This window comes from Emiliania huxleyi, assembly GCF_000372725.1.
Source record: "Emiliania huxleyi CCMP1516 unplaced genomic scaffold EMIHUscaffold_225, whole genome shotgun sequence".
NCBI lineage: Eukaryota > Haptophyta > Isochrysidales > Noelaerhabdaceae > Emiliania > Emiliania huxleyi.
In genome coordinates this window covers 137,932-161,187 of record NW_005200378.1, presented here as the reverse complement: position 1 = coordinate 161,187, position 23,256 = coordinate 137,932, and the positions used below count along the sequence as shown (strand labels likewise).

The 23,256-nt window shown below is 67.5% G+C and overlaps 7 protein-coding genes across 7 annotated transcripts; 3 read left to right on the top strand and 4 right to left on the bottom strand.

Annotated features, from left to right (window-relative positions):
- Positions 1–3,013: 3,013 nt before the first annotated feature.
- EMIHUDRAFT_235808 (hypothetical protein) lies at positions 3,014–3,966 on the top strand (the record flags this gene model as incomplete). Its single annotated transcript, XM_005779830.1, has 3 exons — positions 3,014–3,142; positions 3,269–3,439; positions 3,862–3,966. 3 exons carry the CDS (start codon positions 3,014–3,016, stop codon positions 3,964–3,966), a joined length of 405 nt encoding a protein of 134 aa, XP_005779887.1.
- Positions 3,967–4,262: 296 nt separating this feature from the next.
- On the bottom strand, positions 4,263–5,092 carry Arf2-1 (Arf2, ADP-ribosylation factor). The gene has a single exon (XM_005779829.1). The coding sequence runs from the start codon at positions 5,000–5,002 to the stop codon at positions 4,460–4,462; it is 543 nt and encodes a 180-aa protein (XP_005779886.1). The 5' UTR covers positions 5,003–5,092; the 3' UTR covers positions 4,263–4,459.
- Positions 5,093–7,762: 2,670 nt separating this feature from the next.
- On the bottom strand, positions 7,763–8,638 carry EMIHUDRAFT_235803 (hypothetical protein; the record flags this gene model as incomplete). The annotated part of the gene is made up of 2 exons (XM_005779828.1): positions 7,763–8,020; positions 8,186–8,638. 2 exons carry the CDS (start codon positions 8,636–8,638, stop codon positions 7,763–7,765), a joined length of 711 nt encoding a protein of 236 aa, XP_005779885.1.
- A 1,680-nt stretch (positions 8,639–10,318) lies between these two features.
- On the top strand, positions 10,319–11,559 carry EMIHUDRAFT_366611 (hypothetical protein). The gene has a single exon (XM_005779827.1). It carries the CDS (start codon positions 10,370–10,372, stop codon positions 11,396–11,398), a length of 1,029 nt encoding a protein of 342 aa, XP_005779884.1. The 5' UTR covers positions 10,319–10,369; the 3' UTR covers positions 11,399–11,559.
- Positions 11,560–12,004: 445 nt separating this feature from the next.
- Positions 12,005–13,444, bottom strand: EMIHUDRAFT_235801 (hypothetical protein; the record flags this gene model as incomplete). Its single annotated transcript, XM_005779826.1, has 3 exons — positions 12,005–12,162; positions 12,359–12,411; positions 13,161–13,444. The coding sequence occupies 3 exons, from the start codon at positions 13,442–13,444 to the stop codon at positions 12,005–12,007; spliced, it is 495 nt and encodes a 164-aa protein (XP_005779883.1).
- A 3,871-nt stretch (positions 13,445–17,315) lies between these two features.
- Positions 17,316–18,091, bottom strand: EMIHUDRAFT_235799 (hypothetical protein; the record flags this gene model as incomplete). Its single annotated transcript, XM_005779825.1, has 4 exons — positions 17,316–17,479; positions 17,766–17,807; positions 17,880–17,959; positions 18,036–18,091. The coding sequence occupies 4 exons, from the start codon at positions 18,089–18,091 to the stop codon at positions 17,316–17,318; spliced, it is 342 nt and encodes a 113-aa protein (XP_005779882.1).
- Positions 18,092–18,137: 46 nt separating this feature from the next.
- EMIHUDRAFT_114639 (hypothetical protein) lies at positions 18,138–23,256 on the top strand (the record flags this gene model as incomplete). The annotated part of the gene is made up of 3 exons (XM_005779824.1): positions 18,138–18,398; positions 19,468–19,816; positions 19,922–23,256. The coding sequence occupies 3 exons, from the start codon at positions 18,138–18,140 to the stop codon at positions 23,254–23,256; spliced, it is 3,945 nt and encodes a 1,314-aa protein (XP_005779881.1).

Here is a 23,256-nt window from a genome sequence, read left to right as displayed (position 1 = left end):
TTTTGGGGCCTTTTTTCCCCGGGAATGCCCCTTGGGGTAAAACCGGGGTTCCACGCCCCAGCCCACATTGTAAAGTGGGGGAGGGGGGGTTGACAAGGTCCCATTTCGGGCGAATTTCTTGGGGCTGCACTCACCCCATTGGAGGAGGGCTTCCCCCCCCCCCGAAACCGTGGCCCGTCGAGGCTGCAGGCCGTTGCGTGGGACGCGCGCCTTCACCCCCCCCCCCCCCTCCCCCTTGTCTCCGCTTCGCAGGCCTGTCGGCGTCCCTCGCGCCGCAGCTGCAGACGCCGCGGAGGGGGCGCCGGCGGTGGCGCCGGCGCCGCTGCCGCCGCCAGCGCGCCGGCTGACGGCGTCGGAGGCGATCGGGACGCAGGCGGCCGCGCTCGCCGAGCTGCGCATCCAGCGGCGCCTCTCCGCTTGCGGGATCGGCTCCGTCCGCCCTCGCACTCCGGAAGGGGCGAGCCCTTCTTGCGCGAACGAGTAGGCGCTGGCTCAACCACTTGCTCGAGGCGGAGCTCGCGCGCGTCCAGACGCCGGCGCGGGGCGAGGCGGCGGCGCCGGCGACGGCGGCGCGCGAGGCGGCGGCCGTCGTGGCCAAGTTCCGCAAGCAGCGCGAAGACTTGCTGGTGGGGCTCGCCCCGCCACGAGCCACGCCCCTTCCCACCCGCTTCCACCTCCCTCACACCGCTCGATTGCCCCCGTGGCCGCACAGGAGCGGGAGCGGCTGCAGCTCCAGTCGCTCAGCGCTATGCAGGAGTGGGAGGCCTCGGGCCGCCACCCCGCCGCCACCGCCTCGGACGCGCCGCCGGTGTTTCGCGTGTACGCGCCGCCCGCGGGGCTGCCGCGCCGCGCCACCGACTGACGGGGCGGCAAAGGCACGAGGGCTGATTTCCGGTCGGCTATAGCGCTCGCGGCCACAGTGGCCGCCGGCCCGGTGGGTGGCGAGAAGGGGGGGGGGGGGGGAGTTCGGGGAGGGGGCGCGACGCCCCGCAATCGGCACTGCTGCTCGCGCCTCGCGCCACCAGGAGGCGTTGGATGGCGCGGGGCTGGGGGAGAGGGTGGGTGTAAGGACGGAGGCATAGCCGCGGGCGTCGTTAATGCGGCTGACTGCGTTGTTGGCCGTTTGTTGCTTCGAAATAAATAAATAATAAAACACCTCTCTAGGACACGTAGGAGATGGGTAAAAAGAGGAACAACAACAACAGGTCCCGCCGCCCGTGCGATTTTTGTCGGGTGTTCTTTTAAACTTTTTGATTTCAATGTGGGTGTGTGGTGTGAGGGTGTGGTCGGCGACTAGCCGGGGTCCTCTGGGCCGGCGCGGGGGGCCCAGAGGGTGTCCATGCGGGGGGGAGATGGGGTCCCATGGCCCGCCGCAGGCGCCGATTTTTCGGAGTTTTTTCTTTTTTCGCGATTTTTTACTTGTTTTCATGGGAATTCGGCGTACTTGCGGCCATGCTATCACGCCTTGCGACAGCCTGTCGGCGCAGCTGACCGTGCCATGATGCACAATTGATCACCTGCATAGCTCGCGGCCTTAGTATTAAGCATTCAGACGACCTGATCGTACGGCCAGTAGGAAGGTGTCCTTCCAGCTGCGTGCACGCTTCTGGCGCAATGCGCGTCACCTCGGATGGGCTGCTGGCACTCTCGAGGCTATGCCTACACAGCCTCGCGCGCATGGGCAGTCAAGAGGGACCACGCACCTTCTCAGGACAGCGCCGGTGCCTCTCTCTTGGACCGGCAAACTTGGTGGTCTCGTGTCACCAATGTGGGACCAGTGCGGCATCGCGCCATCGACAGCTCTGAACTGCGCCTCACCACTGACCGGGAAGGCCGCCAAGTGGGCCAGCACCGGTCGCACATTGTGGCAGCAGTCAGCAGTGCATGTCTGATAGCTAGAGCAGCAGCGTCAGGGTCTCGCAGGGTCGGATCGTGTCAAGCCTCTCGCCCGGCCGGCCGCGTGCAGACGTCGGCCTGTCTGCTGTCTGGAGTGATCTGTCGGCGGTCAGTACGACCGATTAGGTTGGAGTTTTCTCAGATGGTTGGAGGGTCTATCTGTATGTACTCCTCGAGATCTCTCCAAATCTGCCCTCTGTTAGACCAGGTTAGATCGGGAAGTCGGTGCTCATAGAGACTCATAGAGCCGGAGCCCCGTTTCCGCACTGCTGCGCGGCGCACGGTGTGGGCCGGGGGCCCCCGCGCCGGCCCAGAGCCGGGGTCGTCCTCACGATGGGGGACTAGCACTAGCCGTCTTCCACATGGTCCCTCGGGTCCCTGCTGCTCCTAATCTCTTCGTACATCCTCCTGCTGATCTCCGCAAAGTCCTGCTCCCTCCCTCGTCTCGCCCTGCGCGTCTGCTGTGTCTTAAGCGTTAAGGATAAGGTCCGACAGGCACCGGGCACCGCCTCGGTATACAAAATGCAACACACAAACATCGCGCGCGCGTGAACAGGGCTCCAGGCCCCAAATGACGTGTGAGTGTTAGATTTGTTGAGCACTTGAGCACTGGATAGGGCCGATTCCGCGTGGTACGGGACCCCTCGATCGTCTCGCCCTCCCTCACTGGTATGTTCATTGGGGGGGGTCATAACAAACACGGTACCGGATCGAGGTGCACGCTGCCGAAGCAGTGTCGTCCCCTCTCTCCCCAACGGCGATGGCGGTGTGACCGATCGAGCTACAAGAGGAGCTTGTTCAGCAGGATCCGGGTTAGGCTGGCGCACTACCTCACTGGGCCTGAGATCGCAGTTGGTATTGCTAAAAATCTCTCTCAAAATGCGCCTGCGGGCGGACCCTTAAATCACATGTATGTAGGAAGGTGAAGAACAGTCAATCGCATTGCTCCCTCCCTCGACAGAATCGTAAAGAGAGCGATATGCCATGTCCGCGTTGCGTTTGTTTTTTTCCATCGAAAGGCTAAGCTCAAAGAAAAACACAAAGCTCACGCGCCAGGCGCGGTGGCTCAGCACTCTCCTCTGGCCCTAGCTACTCGCGCCGCGGTTGCTGTGGTGCGATGGCGGAGCTGTCGCAGGCTGATGAGGCCAAGCTCGAAAAGTGGGTGGCGGCGAAGAGGTCAAAAAACTTTGGCCTCGCTGATCAGATCCGCGCGGAGCTGGAGGCAAAGGGAATACGAGCCGAGCAGGTTAGGCCTCATGTGTGGGAGCCGCCGGGTGGCCGCGGCCGCGGTATGGGCGGGGGCGGCAGGGGCGGCGATCTGATCCCGATGGGGCGGGGCGGCGGCGGCGGCGGGCCATCTTTTTCGGGCGAGGGCAAGGGCGGCGGCAGCGGCAAGGGGATCGGGCACCCGCCCAACATCGACCCGAGCGTCGGGGACTGGCACTGCGCCTCGTGCGGCAACTGGAACTGGGCGCGGCGCAAGGAGTGCAACCAATGTCACGCGGCGAAGGAGGGTGTGATGCTTGTCAAGGGGAGTGCGACGGTGCTCTCTCCCCTCCCCTCCTCTCCTCTGCCTTGCCACCCTCTCCCCTCGCCTACTATTACCCCCTCTCCTCTCCTCTCCTCTGTCTCCTGACCACTCGCCTCCGCTCCAGCCGCCCTCCCCACCCCTCCTCGCTGCCCTCCTCTCCTCCACCCTCCCCACCGCCTCTGCTGCAGGGCACCAAGCGAGACGGCTTTGGCGGAGGCTTCAAGGAGTTTGATGCCGAAGAAGAGGTGCCACCACCCCCGCCTCCGCCACCTCCCTCTCCGCCACCTCCTCTCTCCGCCGCCTCTTCTCCGTCACTCCCTCGCCGCCTCCCTCGCCGCCTCCTTCTCCGCCTCCCTCGCAACCGCCTCCCTCGCCACGGCTCCCGTCGCCGCCGCTGTCGCCACCTTCACACACCCTTCGCCACCCGCCCACAGGAGCGGCGCAAACGGCGTGCGACGGAGTCGGCCAGGGTAAAGGAGGAGAACAAGGCCCAGAAGAAGAAGTGCCCGTACTGCCACCGCGCAGCGTGCATCTGCTGACGGCGCGCGCCTTTTCTCAGTCTGTTTTGCTGCCCGGCGCCCTGCGCAGACTGCCCTTTAGCGGCAGGGGGCGGCGGTGGCGTGCGGCCGCGCCCAGGCTGCTGTACATCCGCATGCACGTCCGGGGACTGGTATAGTTGGGCACCAGGTCGCTTCGCGCGGCGGAGCGCCGCGAGAGCGGAGCGGGCTGGCGGCGCGCGCGGCGCGCGGGCTCTTCCTCTTGAGTAGTTTCTCTACACTCAGTAGTCGGTTATCGGTATCGCTTATCCACTTTCGCGTTTCGGCGCGTCGTCGGGCAGAACGATTCACGGTACATATGACAAAAATAGACAACGAAAGGCCCGCGCGACGCGGCGGGGCGCCCGCGACACGTAACGATGCATCATGCGCACGATAGACGCACGAACCTCTGCCTCTCCGCACTCGCGGGCGGCGGCGGCCGGCGCGCGCGGGGGCCCCAACACTCTCAGGACATCCTTCACATGGCTCTGCGTCACAAGTCCTTTACATTCGCCGCCATCCAGCGCAGCCCCTCCCACAGCCCCTCCCCGGTGGTGGCGCACGACCTTTGGATGTGCCACGGCCGGCCCTCGAGCAGCTGCAGCTGCATCTCGCTGGTGAGCTCGTCAATGTCGAGCGAGTGCGGCAGGTCCATCTTGTTTGCAAAGATTAGCACGCACGCGTGCCGCATCTCGTTGTTCGCCACCATCGTGTGCAGCTCCTCCGCCGCCTTTTTTATGCGCGCGCGGTCGTTTGTGTCGACGACGTAAATCAGGCCCTGCGTCCCGGTAAAGTAGTGGCGCCAGAGCGGCCGGATGCTGTCCTGTCCGCCGACGTCCCAGATGCTGAACTTGATGTTCTTCATCCGGCACGTCTCCACGTTGAAGTTGAGCGTCGGGATGGTGTTGACTGCGGTGCCGGCGCGCTTGGGGCCGTTTTTGAGCTTGTAGAGAACGGTGGTCTTGCCGGCGGCGTCCAGTCCGGCGACGAGCAGGCGAACGTCGCGCCCGCCAAACAAGCTAAGGCCGCCTCCCATGCCGGATATCGGCGGGTGCGTGCCAGGCGGCGGAAGCAGCGAGAGTGCAAAGCGCCACGCCCTGGTGCCGCGCGCGAAGGGAGCAAGCCGCAAAGGAGCGCTTGGGGGGGGAAAAACAAAAAATCGATTCCAAATGGCCCTGCGAACGCGCACCACTAGCTCCGAGTAGAGGGGGCGTTCCGCCGCTAGGGGACACCCAAAGCGCAGAACTAACCCTCGGAGACCCGTGTTTACTTTAAGGCCCTTGCCCTGCGAATGCGCGCCCCCCCCCTAGCTAGGGGTCAGGGCTCTCTAGCCCGTAGCCCGATACCGACCATCCGGCCCGCTGGGTGCGCTTCTCCTCGGCCCTGGATGTGAGGTTACCGACTGCACTCCAAGTGCTCCAAGTGCTCCTTTAGATGCTGTGGATGATGCGAATGTGTGTGCCGTCCTCCCATCCCTCCCTTGGGTTGTCTGTTTTCTTTCTTTCTTTGATGATGCGAATGACATAGGGGCGTAATAGGGCAGAAGACTGCTCCGTTCAATCTGGTGAGTGTGCAACATTTACCGGGATCATATACCGGTATTTGGTGATTTTTCTATTGATTGTTTTAGGAGTGGTGGTGAATTGGGCTGTCCGAGGTTTGCCTCTCGCACCCCGTCTGTTTTATATACTAGTATGCAAGTTTGTCGACAACGTACTACAGGTGTATCTCTCTGGAGAGAATGGACGCCCAGAGCCGAGAGCGGTGGAGCGCCCGGCCGATAGTAAGAGACGAACCCGACTCTTCACTTTCACAGTCGCCCCGCAGCGCGAAGCTTCTCCTGGGACTCCGCCTTCTCCTTCTCGGCAGCCGCCGCCTTGGCCGCAGCCTTCTCCTTGGCTTTGGCCGCCGCCTCCTGCTTCGCCGCCGCGGCCTTCGCCGCCGCTTCTTCCTTGGCCTATTGCGGGAGGGTTTTATGGCATTAGCCGTTCATTGGTGCACGCGCCGGCAGCCTACTTAGCTGTGTTTAGAGCTACCTGAGCCGACGCCGTTTCCCGGACAGCCTTAGTTTCTGCTGCCTCCCTTGCTGCCGACTCCTTGGCCGCCTTGTCCGTCTCTGCCTAAAGCAAATGCGCCTCACGCTCTGTGAGCAACCCTCCACCTCTAATCCTCTCCCCGGCCGTCCCGACGCTGCGCCCGCCTTGGCTGCCCTCTCTGTCGCTGCCTTCTCCTTCGCGGCCGCGTCCTTAGCTGCCTGCGGCAGAGGCACTATGGCTCTTGCTCAGGCGGTGGTGGCGTGCTGCCAGCGCATTGGAGGTTGGGGGCGGGGCCGCTTTTTGTGCAGCGAGGGAGTCCGCGGCGCCTTTTCAGCCTCCTCCTGCTTCTTCTTCGCCACCCTGGCCTTCTCCTCCTCCTTCTTTGCCGCAGCCTTGGCCTTCTCCTCACCCTCGGCCTCTGCCGCTGGCTTTGCGGCTTTCGGCGCCCGCGTCGAGCCGCCGCCGAGCTGGCTCCAGTCAAAGTTGGGGCCAGTCCAGTCGGTGATCGGAGGCGGTGGGGCAGGTGGGGGCGGGGGCGCCGGAGCCGGGGCCCGAGCCCCGCCTTTGGAGGCGCGGGCGCCGTTGCTCGTCTTGGCCCTCCTCTCGGCCGCCTGCTGCCTGGCCGCCTCCTTCTCGGCCCTCGCCTTGTTGTCCAGCAGAGTCTTCTCCGCTCGAGCCTTGTCGTCCGCCAGCCTCTTCTCCGCTCGAGCCGTGTCGTCCGCCAGCCTCTTCTCCGCGCGAGCCCGGTCCGCCGAGGCGACGGCCGCCTTCTTTTCGGCAGCCTCAGCCTTTGGATCCACCGGAGGTGGCGGCGGCGGCGGCGGTGGCGGCGGAGCTGGCGGCTGGCCAATGTTCTTGGTGATGCTGACCCAATCGAAGTCCGCCGCAGTCCAGTCAGACGTCTGCTTGGCCAACAGCGTGCTGCTCAACGATCGCTGCTCGGTCTCCACCACAACCGAGAACGCGGCTGGCGGTGGTTTTGCGTCGACAGATCGTGCTGCGATCACTGCCGCGGCTGCTGCGGCGAAGGCTCGAGTGGCTAGAGCACGTGTGCCTTCTGCTCTCACTGACCGATCTGGCTTGACCACTAGCGCACCCGTTGGCGCGATGAGGACAGCGAAGGCAAATCTCGCAAGCGACATTACTGTGACGTGGGGTGTGCCCAAAGCCCAATCGCAACACGGGTTGAATGTTGATCCACGTTGCGCTGGCGTGCGATGAGTTCTTATCGGCCAGAATTCGCGCGTACTGCCTACGTAGGTCTGTGTGTGGGGTGCTTTGCTCGGCAAAGTTCTTTTACGATGCCCCGACCGAAAATCGAGACCCTTCGGCGTCGCTCCTCTGTCAGCAGTCCTCCTGCGTCAATGTTCGTAGGGGTCAGCGGACGGATGCCGGGGACGTCCCCGCGACAGCGCCATAGCCACACCAAGTGCCACACAGGTGTCACACATGCTGCGTCAGAGCGACGGTCCATAGAGTGACCGTCAGCGAGACAGACGACGCACTCGAGCCCTCAACGACACCCCACCGGCCGAGAGTTTCGCGAGGTTTCGTCCCGCAGCCGCGCACGTGCCACGTCGGCGCGGGCGGGGAGTCTCTCTGTCTCGGCCCGGACTGGCGCGTGTACAAGTACGTGCCGGAGGTGGCGAAGTGGTGTCAACAGTAAAACAATTCAGCGAGCGAATAGAGTGGGGTAGACACATAGACATAAGACGGAGTGGGGCGCACCAGAGCCCTCCGGCCAGCCCGCAATCGAGGGTTTAAGACCGACCGCGCTTGGCGGCCGGCGCGGCGGCGAGCGCGATACGCGCTGCTCGAGCCTCCGAGTCTCGCGCCTCCCTCTGCAGCAGCGACTCCTGCCTCGCACGAACCTTGTCGAGGTGCTTTCGCTTCTTTAGCCGCCGCCGCTGCTCGAGCTTGCTCAAACCACTCATGTCCTCGTCGTCCCCCGTAGCGCCGGGCGCATCCGGCGGCTCCTCTTCCTCTGCGGCCGCCGCCGCGGCGGCACCTCTCGCGGCCTCAGCGCCGCTAGAAGGCCCTTTCCCGGACGGAGCACCTCGCTGGTTGAGCGTGCTCGCCAGCGCAGCCGTCATCACGACCATCTCGTCGTCGTCATCGCCGCCGCCGCCGCCGCCGCCGCCGCCGCCGCCGCCGCCGCCATCCGCCGCCTCCTCTGCCTGCACCTCCGCCCGTATCGACTCCAGCTGCGCGAGCAGCGCCTTCTCCGAGCGCAGCTTCGACTGCTGCTGCGCGTCAGTCTCGACGCCGCGAGCGACGAGCGCCCGGATCGCCTTGACGGCCCGCAGCTTCTTCTCCAAGGCGCGCAGCTTCTTCTCAGCGTCCGTGAAGCGCGGCTCCATCTCGTCGACGGGCTCCGGCTCCGCCTCTGGCCGCTTCTTGGCCGCCGCCTGCTTCTCAGGGAGCGGCGGCGCACGCAGTCCGGTCGCGCCGCGCTTGGCGGTCCGCCGTGGCACGTCGGCCTTGGCGATGCGCTTGCCCTTCTTCTTGCCGCTCTCGGCGCGCGCGATCGCCCGCTTGGCCTGGCGGATCTCGCGCCGTGCCGCGCCGGCTCGCACCATTATTGGGTGATGGGAACGTAGCGTGCCGTGTAGCTGGAGGCAGCCGAAAACGCTCATTTTTTAGAGTCTTATTTTTTTTCATTTTTTAGAGACGGCTCTCGAGCTCGACGCGAACGGAGGTTTCCGGACGAGACTCAAGAACGTCAATGAGGGCTGCGAGAGAGACCCTCGGGTGTGGCGCTACCATCGCTGGGATAGCTTCACATGCGCGAAGATGAACAAAACAAAAGGCGCGCGGGCAGCCCGGCCAACCCTTCGACCACAAGAACGGCCACGGCTACGTCAAGGCGCATCGCGGTTTCTACCACGACGCGATCTTTGTCAAGCGCAACAACTTCAACCTGCTGCTCCACGAGACATTCGGCGGCGGCTTCTCGCCCACCGCCGTTCTCAAGCTGCGCCGCCTCGCGCGCAAGGTCGCGCGCGGCAGCGTCGACCGCACGGCCTACTCGCCCAAGTACTCGCTTTCTTTTATGTCCCACCATGCAGAGCGCATCTCTCTCTCTGTTGTGCGAGGCGTGAACCGCGCCATTCGCTCTCACCTGGCAACCCTGTCTGCACGTCTCGCGCGCGCGTGAACAGGGCTCCAGGCCCCAAATGACGTGTGAGTGTTAGAGTTGTTTGGTATTGCTAAAAATCTCGAAGATGAAAGAGACAACAAAACAACAGAGAGAGAGAGGGAATAGTTGTGTTCGTTGGATGCCTGCTCAAGGTGAGTGCTATGGCGAGCGATGACGAGGGGTTCGCGCTCAGCGTGACGAGCAAACTCAGGGAGTTCATGGCGCTCGGATACCCGGCACACGTGCTCAACGGGGTGATCGGGCGCGCGTTTGCTCGGACAAACAAAGGATGAACGGCTCCTACGAGCAAGACAGTGTTCGTTCGCAGTGGTGAGGAGGTTTCTTGCAAAACCCTTACCCAGACGAACCAAAAATCCAAAAAGACAGACAAATGAGAAATGTATTGTGTCGGGCTACCGTCCAAAGGCGCAACAAACAAACAAATCTCTGTCTCCCAAAGGCGGGTGGGTGTAGTCGACCAACAAGGGAACAAAAACAAAAAAACAACCTAAAAAACCCCCCCTCCAAAACTCTCCAAGGGACGAAGGGACCACGAATCTGACAAACAACTTGTTTGGTATTGCTAAAAATCTCGAATCTGGGAGAGAAAGAAATATCTCTGCGAAATCTGGTCTGTCGACGGCACGAATTTGGGATGGGACACCTTCGGGACCCGGCTGCGTGCTACTTGGATAGCACGCTTTCGGAGTACCGACGGCTAAGGCCGAGGCAGAAAAGGTTTCTTTTTTTCTCCGCTTTTCTTCACAGGATTTTCCTGTGAAGAGAGACGTAGAGAAACAGATCTTTCAAACTCGGTGTCGACCGCGCGCTGCGCGCTCTGCGCCGCTGCGCGGCGGTCCCGGGTTCCTGGCTGTGTGCCCACCCGCGGAATTTTTTATGCCGGAAATGCTGGAGGGTGCGAGCGCGTCTCGCACAAGGACTCCAAAGGGCTGCTTGGCCTTCGACGTTTGGTGGCACGCGGATCTCTGGCCGAGTCGCAGGGATGTCGTCGACAAGTCTATTCGCGTTCCACTCGGCGCCGAAATCGCCGCTGCCACTTCCGCCGCCGCCGCGGCCACCGTCGCCGTCGCCACCGCCACCGTCGCTCCTGCTGCTGTCGCAGCCCGCGCTTCCGATTCCGGATGTCGACACGACGCCCGTCGACTCGACGGGAAACATCGCCAACAAGGCGATCTACGGCTCCGACTCACGACAGGAGCACAGTGCAATGCCACCAGAGTGGACTCTGATCGGCGATGCCGTCGCAATGATCTACGACACACAGGGGAATCGAGTGTTTGACAGCCAGGGCGTCTTCCAGTACGAACAAAGTCTCCACGACAAGCACGGCGACTGCGACGGCACGCCGTTGCGCTTCAGCGGCCAGCCCACGCCGGGCCATTGCGCCGCCACGCTGATCGCTCCAAACAAGGTGGCCACCGCAGGGCACTGCATCAAGCCTCACCTTTGCGGCAGGCTCGCATTTGTCTTTGGCGCGACCAGTGACGCGATGGTCTTTGGCACTCGCTTTGCTGCCGACCTCCGCTACTCGTGCGCCTCTGTCGAGATCTCAGAGTCGACGGGGGGGAAGGACTGGGCCGTGGTACGGCTGGACCGGAGCGTCCCCGACTCGGTCGCCTCACCCGTCCGCGTCGCAAGCACTGAGGTCACGATCGGGACCCCCGTCATGTGCATCGGCCACCCGGACGACCTCCCGCGCAAGTACGCCGGTGACGCACAGGTCAACGAGGTGATGCAGTCGGGGACGGACGCCTTCCGCTTCGCGACGAATCTGGACACTTTCGTCGGCTCGTCCGGGTCGGGCGTCTTCGACATTGAGAGGCGCGAAATGGTTGGTATCCTCGTCAGCGGCAGACGCGACTATGACGACAAGGGTTGCGCAATCACCTACCCGCTTGAGCGGGGTGGCGAGTGGGTGACGGGCGCTAAGCTCCTGCTCCCCTACTCGTCCGTGCCTGCTCCCTCGGCATCCTCTCCGCCGCCGCCGTCGCCGCCGCCGCACCCGCCGCCGCACCCGCCTAGCGCACCCCCGGCCATCCTCGACGGAGGCGATGACAGTGCCTCCTTCGTGATCTCCGTCGCCGCCGGAGCGTCCGCCGCCGCCGTCGCTTGCCTATGCCTTGCTGCCTGCGTCGCCCTCAAGGTGGCTTCTCCTCACGGCCAAGGAAGCGTAAAGCCTCCGAAGGCAGAGCAAGCGCCCGGCGGTACCACTGGCAATGCAGCGCAGAATTGTTGATATGCGCTCTTGCAAGTGTGCGAGAGAGACTCAGGGAGAGATAGAGAGGGTGTGAGACTCCCCCTGCCCCTAGGTAGGTAGGTAGGTAGAAAGGTGAAGAACAGGCTTGTTGCACGAGTATATGGGACACGATGTCTCAAATATGAGGGGTTTTGACTCCTACCGGCTCCTGACGCTATCCCTGGCAGCTCTAATGACCAGGATCAGTAGTGTTGTGATAGAGGGTGCCCATACTAGCGCAGGAGCTGCCACACTCGCCCGGACCGTCCCCTTCTGGGGCCGGTTCCGCAGCCCGCGAGAGCCGACAGCGGGGCCGTGCCGCGGGTGCCTACTGCCGAGTGCCACAAACACTGCGCCGTCCCGCCATCACCTACAGGCTGTCTTGTGTGATGGTTGGGATGTCCAAACGCCACCATCTTGGCTCTTGCGACCTCAAACCCGCGAGCTGTATGGGTGGTCCTGACGTCGACAGACGCCCGATGACCACGGATCCGTGCCACGGTGAAGCTGAGCCGGAACGCGTCGACAGGTCTCGTCTGAGCCCGTGGCGGTCGCCTGCTGAGTCGCTGTGCACGGGCCGGTACCTCAGGCGTCACCTCCGCAGCCTCAGGTCTCAAACTCCATCACCTCCGCCGGGACGCCTTCGGTGGCACGCTCGGCGGCGAGTTTGTTGCAGCTCCACAGCAAGCGCGGCGTCGAGCCTACTCGCTCCAGTTGGTTCGGCACACTCGGTGGACCACAGATTTTTTGGGACATTTTCGACGCTTTTGTCCCATATACTCGTGCTCGGACTGGACACCAACGCGGTATGGGTGGACGCCGGACAGATGATGACGGCACACGCGCACGTGAGCGACACACAGACACAAACAAGCTCGCCCTCCTTGCGGCCATTTACTTTTTTAGTTCTCACAGAAACCCCGGCTCACTTTCGCTGTTCACAGAAAAGCACACACGTACGTTGCCGCGGCGCGCGGGCCCCACGCCCCAGCCGCAGCCCCCACCGCACGACGCTATCGAGGGAGGGAAAAGCAAAGGGCGGACAAGAGAGGAGTGCGGCGGGGCGCGGCGGGGGGCGCGGGGCGGGGCGGGGGGATTAAGGCACAGTGGGAAAGAGGTCTCGGACAATGCCTTCTAGATGACAAAGGTCAAGGACGATCCGGGCATGTCAAACGGCTTGGAGGGACCCGGCTCGGGAATGTCAGTAATCGAGGCATACGGCTCGGGGGGGCACGGGTCGGGGGGGCACGGGTCGGGGGGGCACGGGTCGGGGGGGCACGGGTCGGGGGGGCACGGGGGGGGGCACGGCTTGGGGCACGGCGGGGGGCACACGGGGCAAGGCTGCGGGCAGCACGGTAGCCAGGAAGGGCAGCGTACCCAAATCACGATCGCCACTAATGCGACGACGAAAGCCAGAACAATGACGACGCCGACGACGATGACGACGACGATGACAACGATATCACAAGGCGGAGGCGGCGGAGGCGGCGGAGGTGGCGGAGGGCCTTCATTCAGCCGGCGAGGGCCAAGACTGATCGGCTGCGTCGGCTTGGTCCGATCGGCTGCGCTTGACAGAAAGCCGAAGAGAGGCGGCGGCGGAGCCGCGAGTGGAGGCAGCCTGGACGGCGGCAGCGACGGCGGGAGCGGCGGCGGCGACGGCGGGAGCGGCGGCGGCGACGGCGTGGGAGGCGGAGACGGAGACGCGGGCGGAGACGGAGGCAGCGGCGGCGGCGCCGGCGGTGACGGCGGTGAAGCAGGCGACAGGTCGGCCTGGAGCGCCCTTTTCACGGCGGCGGCAGCCCCCGCCTCCTCGGCCGCCTCCTCGGCCGCCCTGCCCTTCTCCAGCGCGTCAGCGGCAGCCTCTCCCGTCGGTTCAGCCGTTGCAATTCTGGCGACGAGGCGGCGCAGCTCGGCCGACTTGACGGGCCGCATCTCGGCCTCGGCCTTGCGCGTGCCCGCGGGAGATTGGTGGCCGAGGCCGATCAACAGCAGCGCCGCTGCAGCGAACAGCAGAGCGGCGGCGCGGAGGAATCTCGTGGCAATCATGTGTCGCCATTGAGGCGGTCGTTCTTGCGGCGACTGTCTTTCATCGAGATCTCGCGGCATTCGGTGTGAATGGGACGTATTTTCTTTTGGCCCCCGCCCCCGCCCCCGCTCCTCTGCCCGTACCGGGCCGCCGCTGGACCAGCACCGCGTGGTGGGCCCAGCACTCTCTCCGCGGCCGGCGTTCGCTGGCGATTGGCCGCCGCTTAGGAATCCTACGGGCTCGTCACCTGCTCCGGCAGCGACTGCTCCCACGACCTGTACACGCACAACGGTCTTTGATCGAGATCTCGCCGCAATCGGTTCCGGTGTGAATAGACGTATTTCTTTGGCCCCGCCGACAGCACGAGCTGCCGGCCATATTGAGCGGTTCGTCCGCGTCGCGCGCTGGTGTCCAGTGGACTTCCTTCCTGGCAAACAACAGAGCGCATCTCTCTCTCTGTTGTGCGAGGCGTGAACCGCGCCATTCGCTCTCACCTGGCAACCCTGTCTGCACGTCTCGCGCGCGCGTGAACAGGGCTCCAGGCCCCAAATGACGTGTGAGTGTTAGAGTTGTTTGGTATTGCTAAAAATCTCTCTCTCTCTCCTTCCTGGTACCCAGCGCTGACTTCTGTGACTGTCGTTGCTGTCTCTCCCTTCTCGACTGTCTGTGCTTGTGCGTCTGGGTCCGGGGATGTGTTTTTGTGTGACGCACCTGTTTTGCTCCGTGGTCTTCCGCCGCCGAAGCTGGGTCCTTCCCGCCCCCCCGCCCGCCCTCCATTAACACAACACTTATAGTACATTATACGTTTAATACACAAAACCAGCGGATGTCAGAATCCGTACCTAGTTGCCGCCGCCGCCGCCGCCGCCGCCGCCGCCGCCGCCGCCGCCGCCGCCGCCGCTGCCGTCGCTGCCACCGTCGCCGTCGCCGTCGCTGCGGCCGTCGCCGCCTCCGCCGCTCTCGCCGCCGCCTCCGTCGCCGCCCTGGCGGAGACCGCCCGCGCCGCCTCGGCCGCCGCCGGCTCCGCCGCGTTTGTTGTGGCGGCGGCGCTTGCCCCCCCTCCCCCCGCCGGCGCCCTCAGCAGGAGGCCCGCCGTCAGCCGCTGCAGCCTCCTCGGCCGTCTTGTCGGCGCCGTCGTCGTGGCAGAGGTCGCAGGCGGGCGAGGCGTCGGCGCTAGCCGGGCAGCATGCGCAGCCCCCGCCGAATGCCTTGAGAGGCGAGCCGGCGCCGGAGAGCGTCGGCCCGCCGCAGCCCTCGTCGAGCTCCATCGCCTCCGGTGCTGCACCCTCCGGGTCCGCCAGCGCCGCATACCGCCCAGAGGCCGCGTGCGGGGGGGGCGGGGGGGGGCGCCGGGCTCGGTCGACCCGGTCGACCCGACCGACTCGCCCGCCTCGCTCGCTCCGCCGGCCCCGCCTGCCTCGACCGCCTCGCGCGCCACCCATAATACAATACGTATTAATACAACAATACAATACAATACGTATAATACACTATACAGCTCAGTCTCGCTCGTATTGTGCAACCCTGCTCGTAGGTACGAGTGAACTCGATCAACATCGTTCATGCTGTTCGCTCTGCTCGCAATCCCGGCGCTGCCGACCGGGCGCGGGCCGATCTTTGCCCCCGCCCCGACTCTCGGGGCTGCCCCCGCCCAGTTTCTCGGGGCTGCCCCCGCCCCGACTCTCGAGGACGTTGTGTGCAAGGGAGACACCACTCTGGAAGAGGCGCTTCAGCAGGGGTGTACTGGGGTGAGGGGCATGACGATCGGCCGTCGATCCCGAGGCACGAGGGTCGTCGGTTGAGCTAGGGAGCCTGGCGATGGACGCCACCGCGACCCCTCGTGGCATCTCTCTCGCCGTCGGCGAGCTGGGGGCTCGCGGACGGCCGACTTTCTATATCACCAGTAGGACAGCCGTGAGTGTGAATCGGATAAGGAGTTTGCGTCCGTCCACCGTCTTCGTGGACGTCTGTCCTCGTGACACCCACACCCCACACGGCCTGTCTTGCTTCCCCACCCACCCTCCCTATTTGTGTGCGCTGTCGCGTTTTGGGGTTGGTCCTGCAACACGGTGTCTCGTGCGGAGCAGTGGTGTGCTGTCGCGCGAGGGTTGCAGGCGTGAGGGTCGAGGGTACCTTTTCCCCCCTTTGCTATTAACAATGCTTTGGAATCTATGAACATGACCTCGAGTGGAGCCCCAGTCCTCGACAGGCTCGATTTGACTGACGGCGGCGCAAGCGGAGACGTCAACCTGCCCAACCTGCGGTACGTGCGCGGACGCATCTCAGTGCGCGCCTCTCCCCCCCTCCCGCCCCTCCGCACTGCCTCCCCTCCTCGCACCGCCCCACACCGCACCGCTGCCCAGCCCCGCGCCCCTCGCCACCGTGACAGGTGGCGGACAACAACAACCTCACCTCTCTGGCGATGGACAACCTGGAGGTCGTGTACGACTTCATCGTGCGCGCCTCTCCCCCTCCCCCGCCCCTCCGCACTGCCTCCCCTCTCGCACACCCCCACACCCGCACCGCTGCCCAGCCCCGCGCCCTCGCCACCGCGACAGGTGTATAACAACCCCAACCTCGCCTCTCTGACGATGAACAACCTGAAGACCGTGGACGACGGCATCTACGTGCGCGCCTCTCCCCCTCTCCCCCTCTTCCGCACTGCCTCCCCTCCCGCACACCGCCCTGCACCGCACCGCTGCCCAGCCCCGCGACCCTCGCCACCGCGACAGGTGACGGACAACCCCAACCTCGCCTCGCTGACGATGGACAAGCTGGGGTACGTGGGCGATGGCATCGAGGTGCGCGCCTCCCCCCCCCCTCCCGCCCCCCTCCGCACTGCCTCCCCTCCCCGCACCACCCCACACCGCAACTGGATGTGGGAAATGGCGTCCCCGTGCAGCGGTGACGGCGGGCTTGCCCCGGGGACCCTCTCCCCTGCCTCAGGTCGACCCCAAGCCCGCCACCTCCTGGGGCCATCCTACACCTGCTGATCGAGACGGGCAGTAGTGCCGGTGGGAGCAACCCCTCTGCTAGTCCCGCCCGCCGCCGGGCCAAAGCCGCCCCTGCTAGCCCGCCGCTGCCCCAACGCAAGCCACCCCCCCTGCTCGGCCATGCCCCCGCACGCAACTATAGCGAGGCGGGCTAGCGTTCGAGACTGCGAGACCACTATAATCCCCCTATGATCCAGACATTAATCTACCGTAGTAACAAGTATGATTCATTCTCCTCAGGGGATACGCCGACGTCTTCGTCAACAACTGTTGTCGACGGCCGACAGTAACGGGGGCTCTCGCCGCTCGTCTCGCTCTCTATCCGTCTACCGTCGTCGACCGTGCCGTGTCCCAGTAAAGCCGTACGTGTGTGTCTGTGCGTGTTTTTTATCGTGTGTTTTTATCGGCGCGGCCGGTTCTTGTCTGAGTACTGCGTAACACGAGCGTTGGTGGCACACCCAGGGCACCGATTCAGGTCTCAGCTCTCACGTCTCAGGACCCAGCGGTCAGGAGCTCGCCTCTTGCGAAGCGCTAAGGCCGGACCCCACCCGTAGGCCTGACAGGCGAGGACCACGTAGAGTAGGGGAACCAGTGCACGCGATTCACAACCGGCACACTATGGGTGCGCCGCTGCGGCCCACGCAGCCGGTGCATCCGAGCCGTACAAGATATGTGTACAAACGGCCGTCCGTGTCCCGGCGCACGGCCTCCTCGGGATGACAGGTGCCAATCTTGGTCGCCGCGATGCCGGTGCACGTGAATCGCGGTTGCGACGCCGCCGAGCTCGCAGAGCGTCTCCTCCTGCCCGCACAGGAAGGCGAGCGTGTAGAGCGACAGCTCGAACGCGGGGGAGGTGCCCACGAAGCCCGTCGACACCGGTTTCAGCGCGCCGTGAAACTCAAAGTCCACTGTAAGCAAATGGTCCTTCGTACTCGTGGCCGTTGCGGCTACGCCTGCCGCGCGGCCGCTTGAAGCCGTAGTAGTTGAGCACCCCCTCCTTCTCGAAGAAGTACCAAGCGAGCCAAGAGTGCGAGCCGATTACCAGGCTGTTCCCGCCCTCGTCTCGCCCACAAACACATGCTCAAAGGCGCTGCTGTCGGTGCCGCGCCCTCGCCGCCCCCTCTTGTAGCCGGCGAACCACAGCTCCGACACGGAGAGATTGTTTGTTTTGTCTCGGAGACGCCCGCCCGGGCGACGCCGCGTTGCTTTTTTAATAGCCAAGTAGAGGGCTCCGCTCCTAAAGGTGCTTATTACGTGCCCCCCACGCGCCTGCAGCCTGGCGTTTGTGCCCCATCTGTGCCGCGTCCTGTGGCCCCAACTTAATTTTATTAAACGCGTAGAGACACACCCAGCGGGCCAGATAGATAGAGTCGGATCGACGACTCGCCGCCTGCACCAGCGTATGCGCCTGGCAATTCTATACAGAATCGACAATTGGTACGTCTTCTGAATCGCTCGTGACCAGGAGCTACGGCCATTCCGAAGTTGCGTTCGACGACACACGTCGTGACGTCGAACACGATCCAGGAACCGTCTACAGCTCTACAGCGCTCTACACTCTATATCCTCTACACACAGATAACCGGTTCATCTCCCGCTCGAACTCAACTCGCGCCACCGCTTCAGCACGTCGTCGCATTGCCTGTTCATGTGGTAGCCGAGCGGCGCGAGCATCGGCGCCGCCGGCGCCGCGATGGGTTGATGCAGCACCGCCGCCACGATGGCGCTCGGCCTCCGCATCGGCGCGCCTCCCAGCGACGCCGTGGTGTCCGCGGCCGCGAGCGGCGCCAGCAGCGCCGCCTGCGCCGCCGTCTGCTCCTCCGCCGCCCTCCGCCTCTTCTCCTTCGGCGCATCGGCCCACCCCTGGTGCTGCTCGGCGCGCCGCTCGCCCCTCTCGAGCCTCTCCCTCTTCGTGGGCGGACGGGCGTACGCGAACAGCTCGTCGGCGTCGCCCGCCGCCGCCCGCCTTTCCGCGGGCACGGTGCGCACCGCCTCCGCCGTCCACGCCTCCCGCAACGCCGCGCCCCGGCCCTCGCCGAGCCGCTGGTAGGAATGGTCCGCCGCCGTCGGTGTTCGCCGCCGCCGCGGCCCAGGCCGCCGCGGTCAGCGCCGCGCCCTGACCGACGAACGCGCACAGCGGATCCGGCATCTGGCCCACCGCCTCCCTCGCCCGGCGGTGGCCAGACCCTCTTCCACCCCTTGTGCAACGAATCGCGCTTGTTACGCCCCTGATCGAATCATGATTCATTAATAACCCTCGGCATCCTCTCCGCCGCCGCCGTCGCCGCCGCCGCACCCGCCGCCGGACCCGCCTAGCGCACCCCCGGCCATCCTCGACGGAGGCGATGACAGTGCCTCCTTCGTGATCTCCGCCGCCGCCGTCGCTTGCCTTGCTGCCTGCGTCGCCCTCAAGGTGGCTTCTCCTCACGGCCAAGGAAGCGTAAAGCCTCCGAAGGCAGAGCAAGCGCCCGGCGGTACCACTGGGGCAATGCTGCCCCATGCAGCGCAGAATTGACAATTGTTGATATGCGCTCTTGCAAGTGTGCGAGAGAGACTCAGAGAGATAGAGAGGGTGTCCTCCAGGTCACCTCCCCCTTTCGCGTTTCGGCCCCATTTTTAGTCCTTTCACAGAAGGTTGAAGGAACATAAACGCTCACACTGGGACGTGGGAGCGTGTCGGTAGCTGCTCTATCATTCTGACACCCGATAGAAGGCAGCAAGACCCGGGTTGAACTCTCTCGCTCTGCTGCTCACACGCTCTGCGCAGATGGCACAGCCCACTGTGCGGCTGCCACAGCTGTGACAGCGATGGGCTCGCCCTCACTGGCCCTCAGTCACTTGTGCTGCGGCTTGTGTGAGCGACACTGCTCGGCGACTGCCGGCACACTGTTTGACCATGGGTGTGAGGTAAAACCAGGCTACCAGCGCTTGGTCACATCGGCCCCGAGGTGACGCTTGTCTACTCGCTGGAGCCGAGCAGGAGGGCCCGGTGTGTGTGTGTGTGTGTGTGTGTGTGCCGCATGGAGGCGTCTGCGGGCAATACCTTCTAGATGACAAAGGTCATGGACGATCCGGGCATGTCAAACGGCTTGGAGGGACCCGGCTCGGGAACCGAAGGCCCAACAAAGGCCAAGGTTGATCCGGCCATGTCAATAATGCACGGGTCGGGGGGGCACGGGTCGGGGGGGCACGGGTCGGGGGGGCACGGGTCGGGGGGGCACGGGTCGGGGGGGCACGGCGGGGGGCACGGCGGGGGGCACGGCGGGGGGCACCGCGGGGGGCACGGCCTGCAAATCACGAGCACCACGACGGCGATGATGAGAATCAGGATGATGACAACGAGAATGACGACAACAATGATGATGACGGTCCAGCAGTTCTCGCACGGCGGCGAGGGCGGTGGCGGTGGATAGGAGGGTGGTGGTGGCGCGAAGGGCGGCGGGTAGGGCGGAGGAGGAGAGGGCGGCAGAGGCGGCGAGCCCGGTGGCAAGGGGTAATTCTTAGGGACTGAAGGCGGTGGCGGCAGAGGTGGCGGCGAGGGCGGCGGCGACGGCGGAGGAGGCGAGGGCGGCGGCGAGGGCGGAGGAGGAGAGGGCGGTGGAGAGGGCGGCGGCGAGGGCGGAGGAGGCGAGGGCGGCGGAGAGGGCGGCGGCGAGGGCGGAGGCGAGGGCGGCGGAGAGGGCGGCGGAGAGGGAGGCGGGCTCGGCGGCGGCGGAGACGGAGGTGGCGGCGAGGGCGGCGGCGAGGGCAGAGGAGGCGAGGGCGGCGGAGAGGGCGGCGGCGGCGAGGGCGGAGGAGGCGAGGGCGGCGGAGAGGGCGGCGGCGGCGAGGGAGGCGGCGAGGGAGGCGGGCTCGGCGGCGGCGGCGAGGGAGGCGGCGAGGGAGGCGGGCTCGGCGGCGGCGGCGAGGGAGGCGGCGAGGGAGGCGGGCTCGGCGGCGGCGGCGAGGGAGGCGGCGAGGGAGGCGGAGAGGGCGGCGGCGGCGAGGGAGGCGGCGAGGGAGGCGGGCTCGGCGGCGGCGGCGAGGGAGGCGGCGAGGGAGGCGGGCTCGGCGGCGGAGGCGAGGGAGGCGGCGAGGGAGGCGGGCTCGGCGGCGGAGGCGAGGGAGGCGGCGAGGGAGGCGGAGAGGGCGGCGGCGGCGAGGGAGGCGGCGAGGGAGGCGGAGAGGGCGGCGGCGGCGAGGGAGGCGGCGAGGGAGGCGGGCTCGGCGGCGGCGGTGAGGGAGGCGGCGAGGGAGGCGGGCTCGGCGGCGGCGGCGAGGGAGGCGGCGAGGGAGGCGGAGAGGGCGGCGGCGGCGAGGGAGGCGGCGAGGGAGGCGGAGAGGGCGGCGGCGGCGAGGGAGGCGGCGAGGGAGGCGGGCTCGGCGGCGGCGGCGAGGGAGGCGGCGAGGGAGGCGGGCTCGGCGGCGGAGGCGAGGGAGGCGGCGAGGGAGGCGGAGAGGGCGGCGGCGGCGAGGGAGGCGGCGAGGGAGGCGGGCTCGGCGGCGGCGGCGAGGGAGGCGGCGAGGGAGGCGGGCTCGGCGGCGGCGGCGAGGGAGGCGGCGAGGGAGGCGGAGAGGGCGGCGGCGGCGAGGGAGGCGGCGAGGGAGGCGGAGAGGGCGGCGGCGGCGAGGGAGGCGGCGAGGGAGGCGGGCTCGGCGGCGGAGGCGAGGGAGGCGGCGAGGGAGGCGGAGAGGGCGGCGGCGGCGAGGGAGGCGGCGAGGGAGGCGGGCTCGGCGGCGGAGGCGAGGGAGGCGGCGAGGGAGGCGGAGAGGGCGGCGGCGGCGACGGAGGCGGCGAGGGAGGCGGGCTCGGCGGCGGCGGCGAGGGAGGCGGCGAGGGAGGCGGGCTCGGCGGCGGCGGCGAGGGAGGCGGCGAGGGAGGCGGGCTCGGCGGCGGCGGCGAGGGAGGCGGCGAGGGAGGCGGAGAGGGCGGCGGCGGCGAGGGAGGCGGCGAGGGAGGCGGAGAGGGCGGCGGCGGCGAGGGAGGCGGCGAGGGAGGCGGGCTCGGCGGCGGCGGCGAGGGAGGCGGCGAGGGAGGCGGAGTCGGCGGCGGCGGCGAGGGAGGCGGCGAGGGAGGCGGACTCGGCGGCGGCGGCGAGGGAGGCGGCGAGGGAGGCGGAGTCGGCGGCGGCGGCGAGGGAGGCGGCGAGGGAGGCGGAGTCGGCGGCGGCGGCGAGGGAGGCGGCGAGGGAGGCGGGCTCGGCGGCGGCGGCGAGGGAGGCGGCGAGGGAGGCGGAGTCGGCGGCGGCGGCGAGGGAGGCGGCGAGGGAGGCGGGCTCGGCGGCGGCGGCGAGGGAGGCGGCGAGGGAGGCGGAGAGGGCGGCGGCGGCGAGGGAGGCGGCGAGGGAGGCGGGCTCGGCGGCGGCGGCGAGGGAGGCGGCGAGGGAGGCGGGCTCGGCGGCGGAGGCGAGGGAGGCGGCGAGGGAGGCGGGCTCGGCGGCGGCGGTGAGGGAGGCGGCGAGGGAGGCGGAGAGGGCGGCGGCGGCGAGGGAGGCGGCGAGGGAGGCGGAGAGGGCGGCGGCGGCGAGGGAGGCGGCGAGGGAGGCGGGCTCGGCGGCGGAGGCGAGGGAGGCGGCGAGGGAGGCGGGCTCGGCGGCGGAGGCGAGGGAGGCGGCGAGGGAGGCGGAGAGGGCGGCGGAGGCGAGGGAGGCGGCGAGGGAGGCGGAGAGGGCGGCGGCGGCGAGGGAGGCGGCGAGGGAGGCGGAGAGGGCGGCGGCGGCGAGGGAGGCGGCGAGGGAGGCGGGCTCGGCGGCGGAGGCGAGGGAGGCGGCGAGGGAGGCGGAGAGGGCGGTGGCGGCGAGGGAGGCGGCGAGGGAGGCGGAGAGGGCGGCGGCGGCGAGGGAGGCGGCGAGGGAGGCGGAGAGGGCGGCGGCGGCGAGGGAGGCGGCGAGGGAGGCGGGCTCGGCGGCGGAGGCGAGGGAGGCGGCGAGGGAGGCGGGCTCGGCGGCGGAGGCGAGGGAGGCGGCGAGGGAGGCGGGCTCGGCGGCGGCGGCGAGGGAGGCGGCGAGGGAGGCGGAGAGGGCGGCGGCGGCGAGGGAGGCGGCGAGGGAGGCGGAGAGGGCGGCGGCGGCGAGGGAGGCGGCGAGGGAGGCGGGCTCGGCGGCGGCGGCGAGGGAGGCGGCGAGGGAGGCGGAGAGGGCGGCGGCGGCGAGGGAGGCGGCGAGGGAGGCGGAGAGGGCGGCGGCGGCGAGGGAGGCGGCGAGGGAGGCGGGCTCGGCGGCGGCGGCGAGGGAGGCGGCGAGGGAGGCGGGCTCGGCGGCGGCGGCGAGGGAGGCGGCGAGGGAGGCGGGCTCGGCGGCGGCGGCGAGGGAGGCGGCGAGGGAGGCGGAGAGGGCGGCGGCGGCGAGGGAGGCGGCGAGGGAGGCGGGCTCGGCGGCGGAGGCGAGGGAGGCGGCGAGGGAGGCGGGCTCGGCGGCGGCGGCGAGGGAGGCGGCGAGGGAGGCGGGCTCGGCGGCGGCGGCGAGGGAGGCGGCGAGGGAGGCGGGCTCGGCGGCGGCGGCGAGGGAGGCGGCGAGGGAGGCGGGCTCGGCGGCGGCGGCGAGGGAGGCGGCGAGGGAGGCGGAGAGGGCGGCGGCGGCGAGGGAGGCGGCGAGGGAGGCGGGCTCGGCGGCGGCGGCGAGGGAGGCGGCGAGGGAGGCGGGCTCGGCGGCGGCGGCGAGGGAGGCGGCGAGGGAGGCGGGCTCGGCGGCGTCGGCGAGGAAGGCGGCGATGGCGGCGACGGCGGAGGCGGCGAGGGCGGCGGAGAGGGCGGCGGCGACGGCGGAGGAGGCGAGGGCGGCGGCGTAGGCGGCGGCGGCGGCGGAGGATATGTTTGTCGCGGATTGAAGGCGGAGAAGAGAAAGTTTCGCCCCGAATCATAA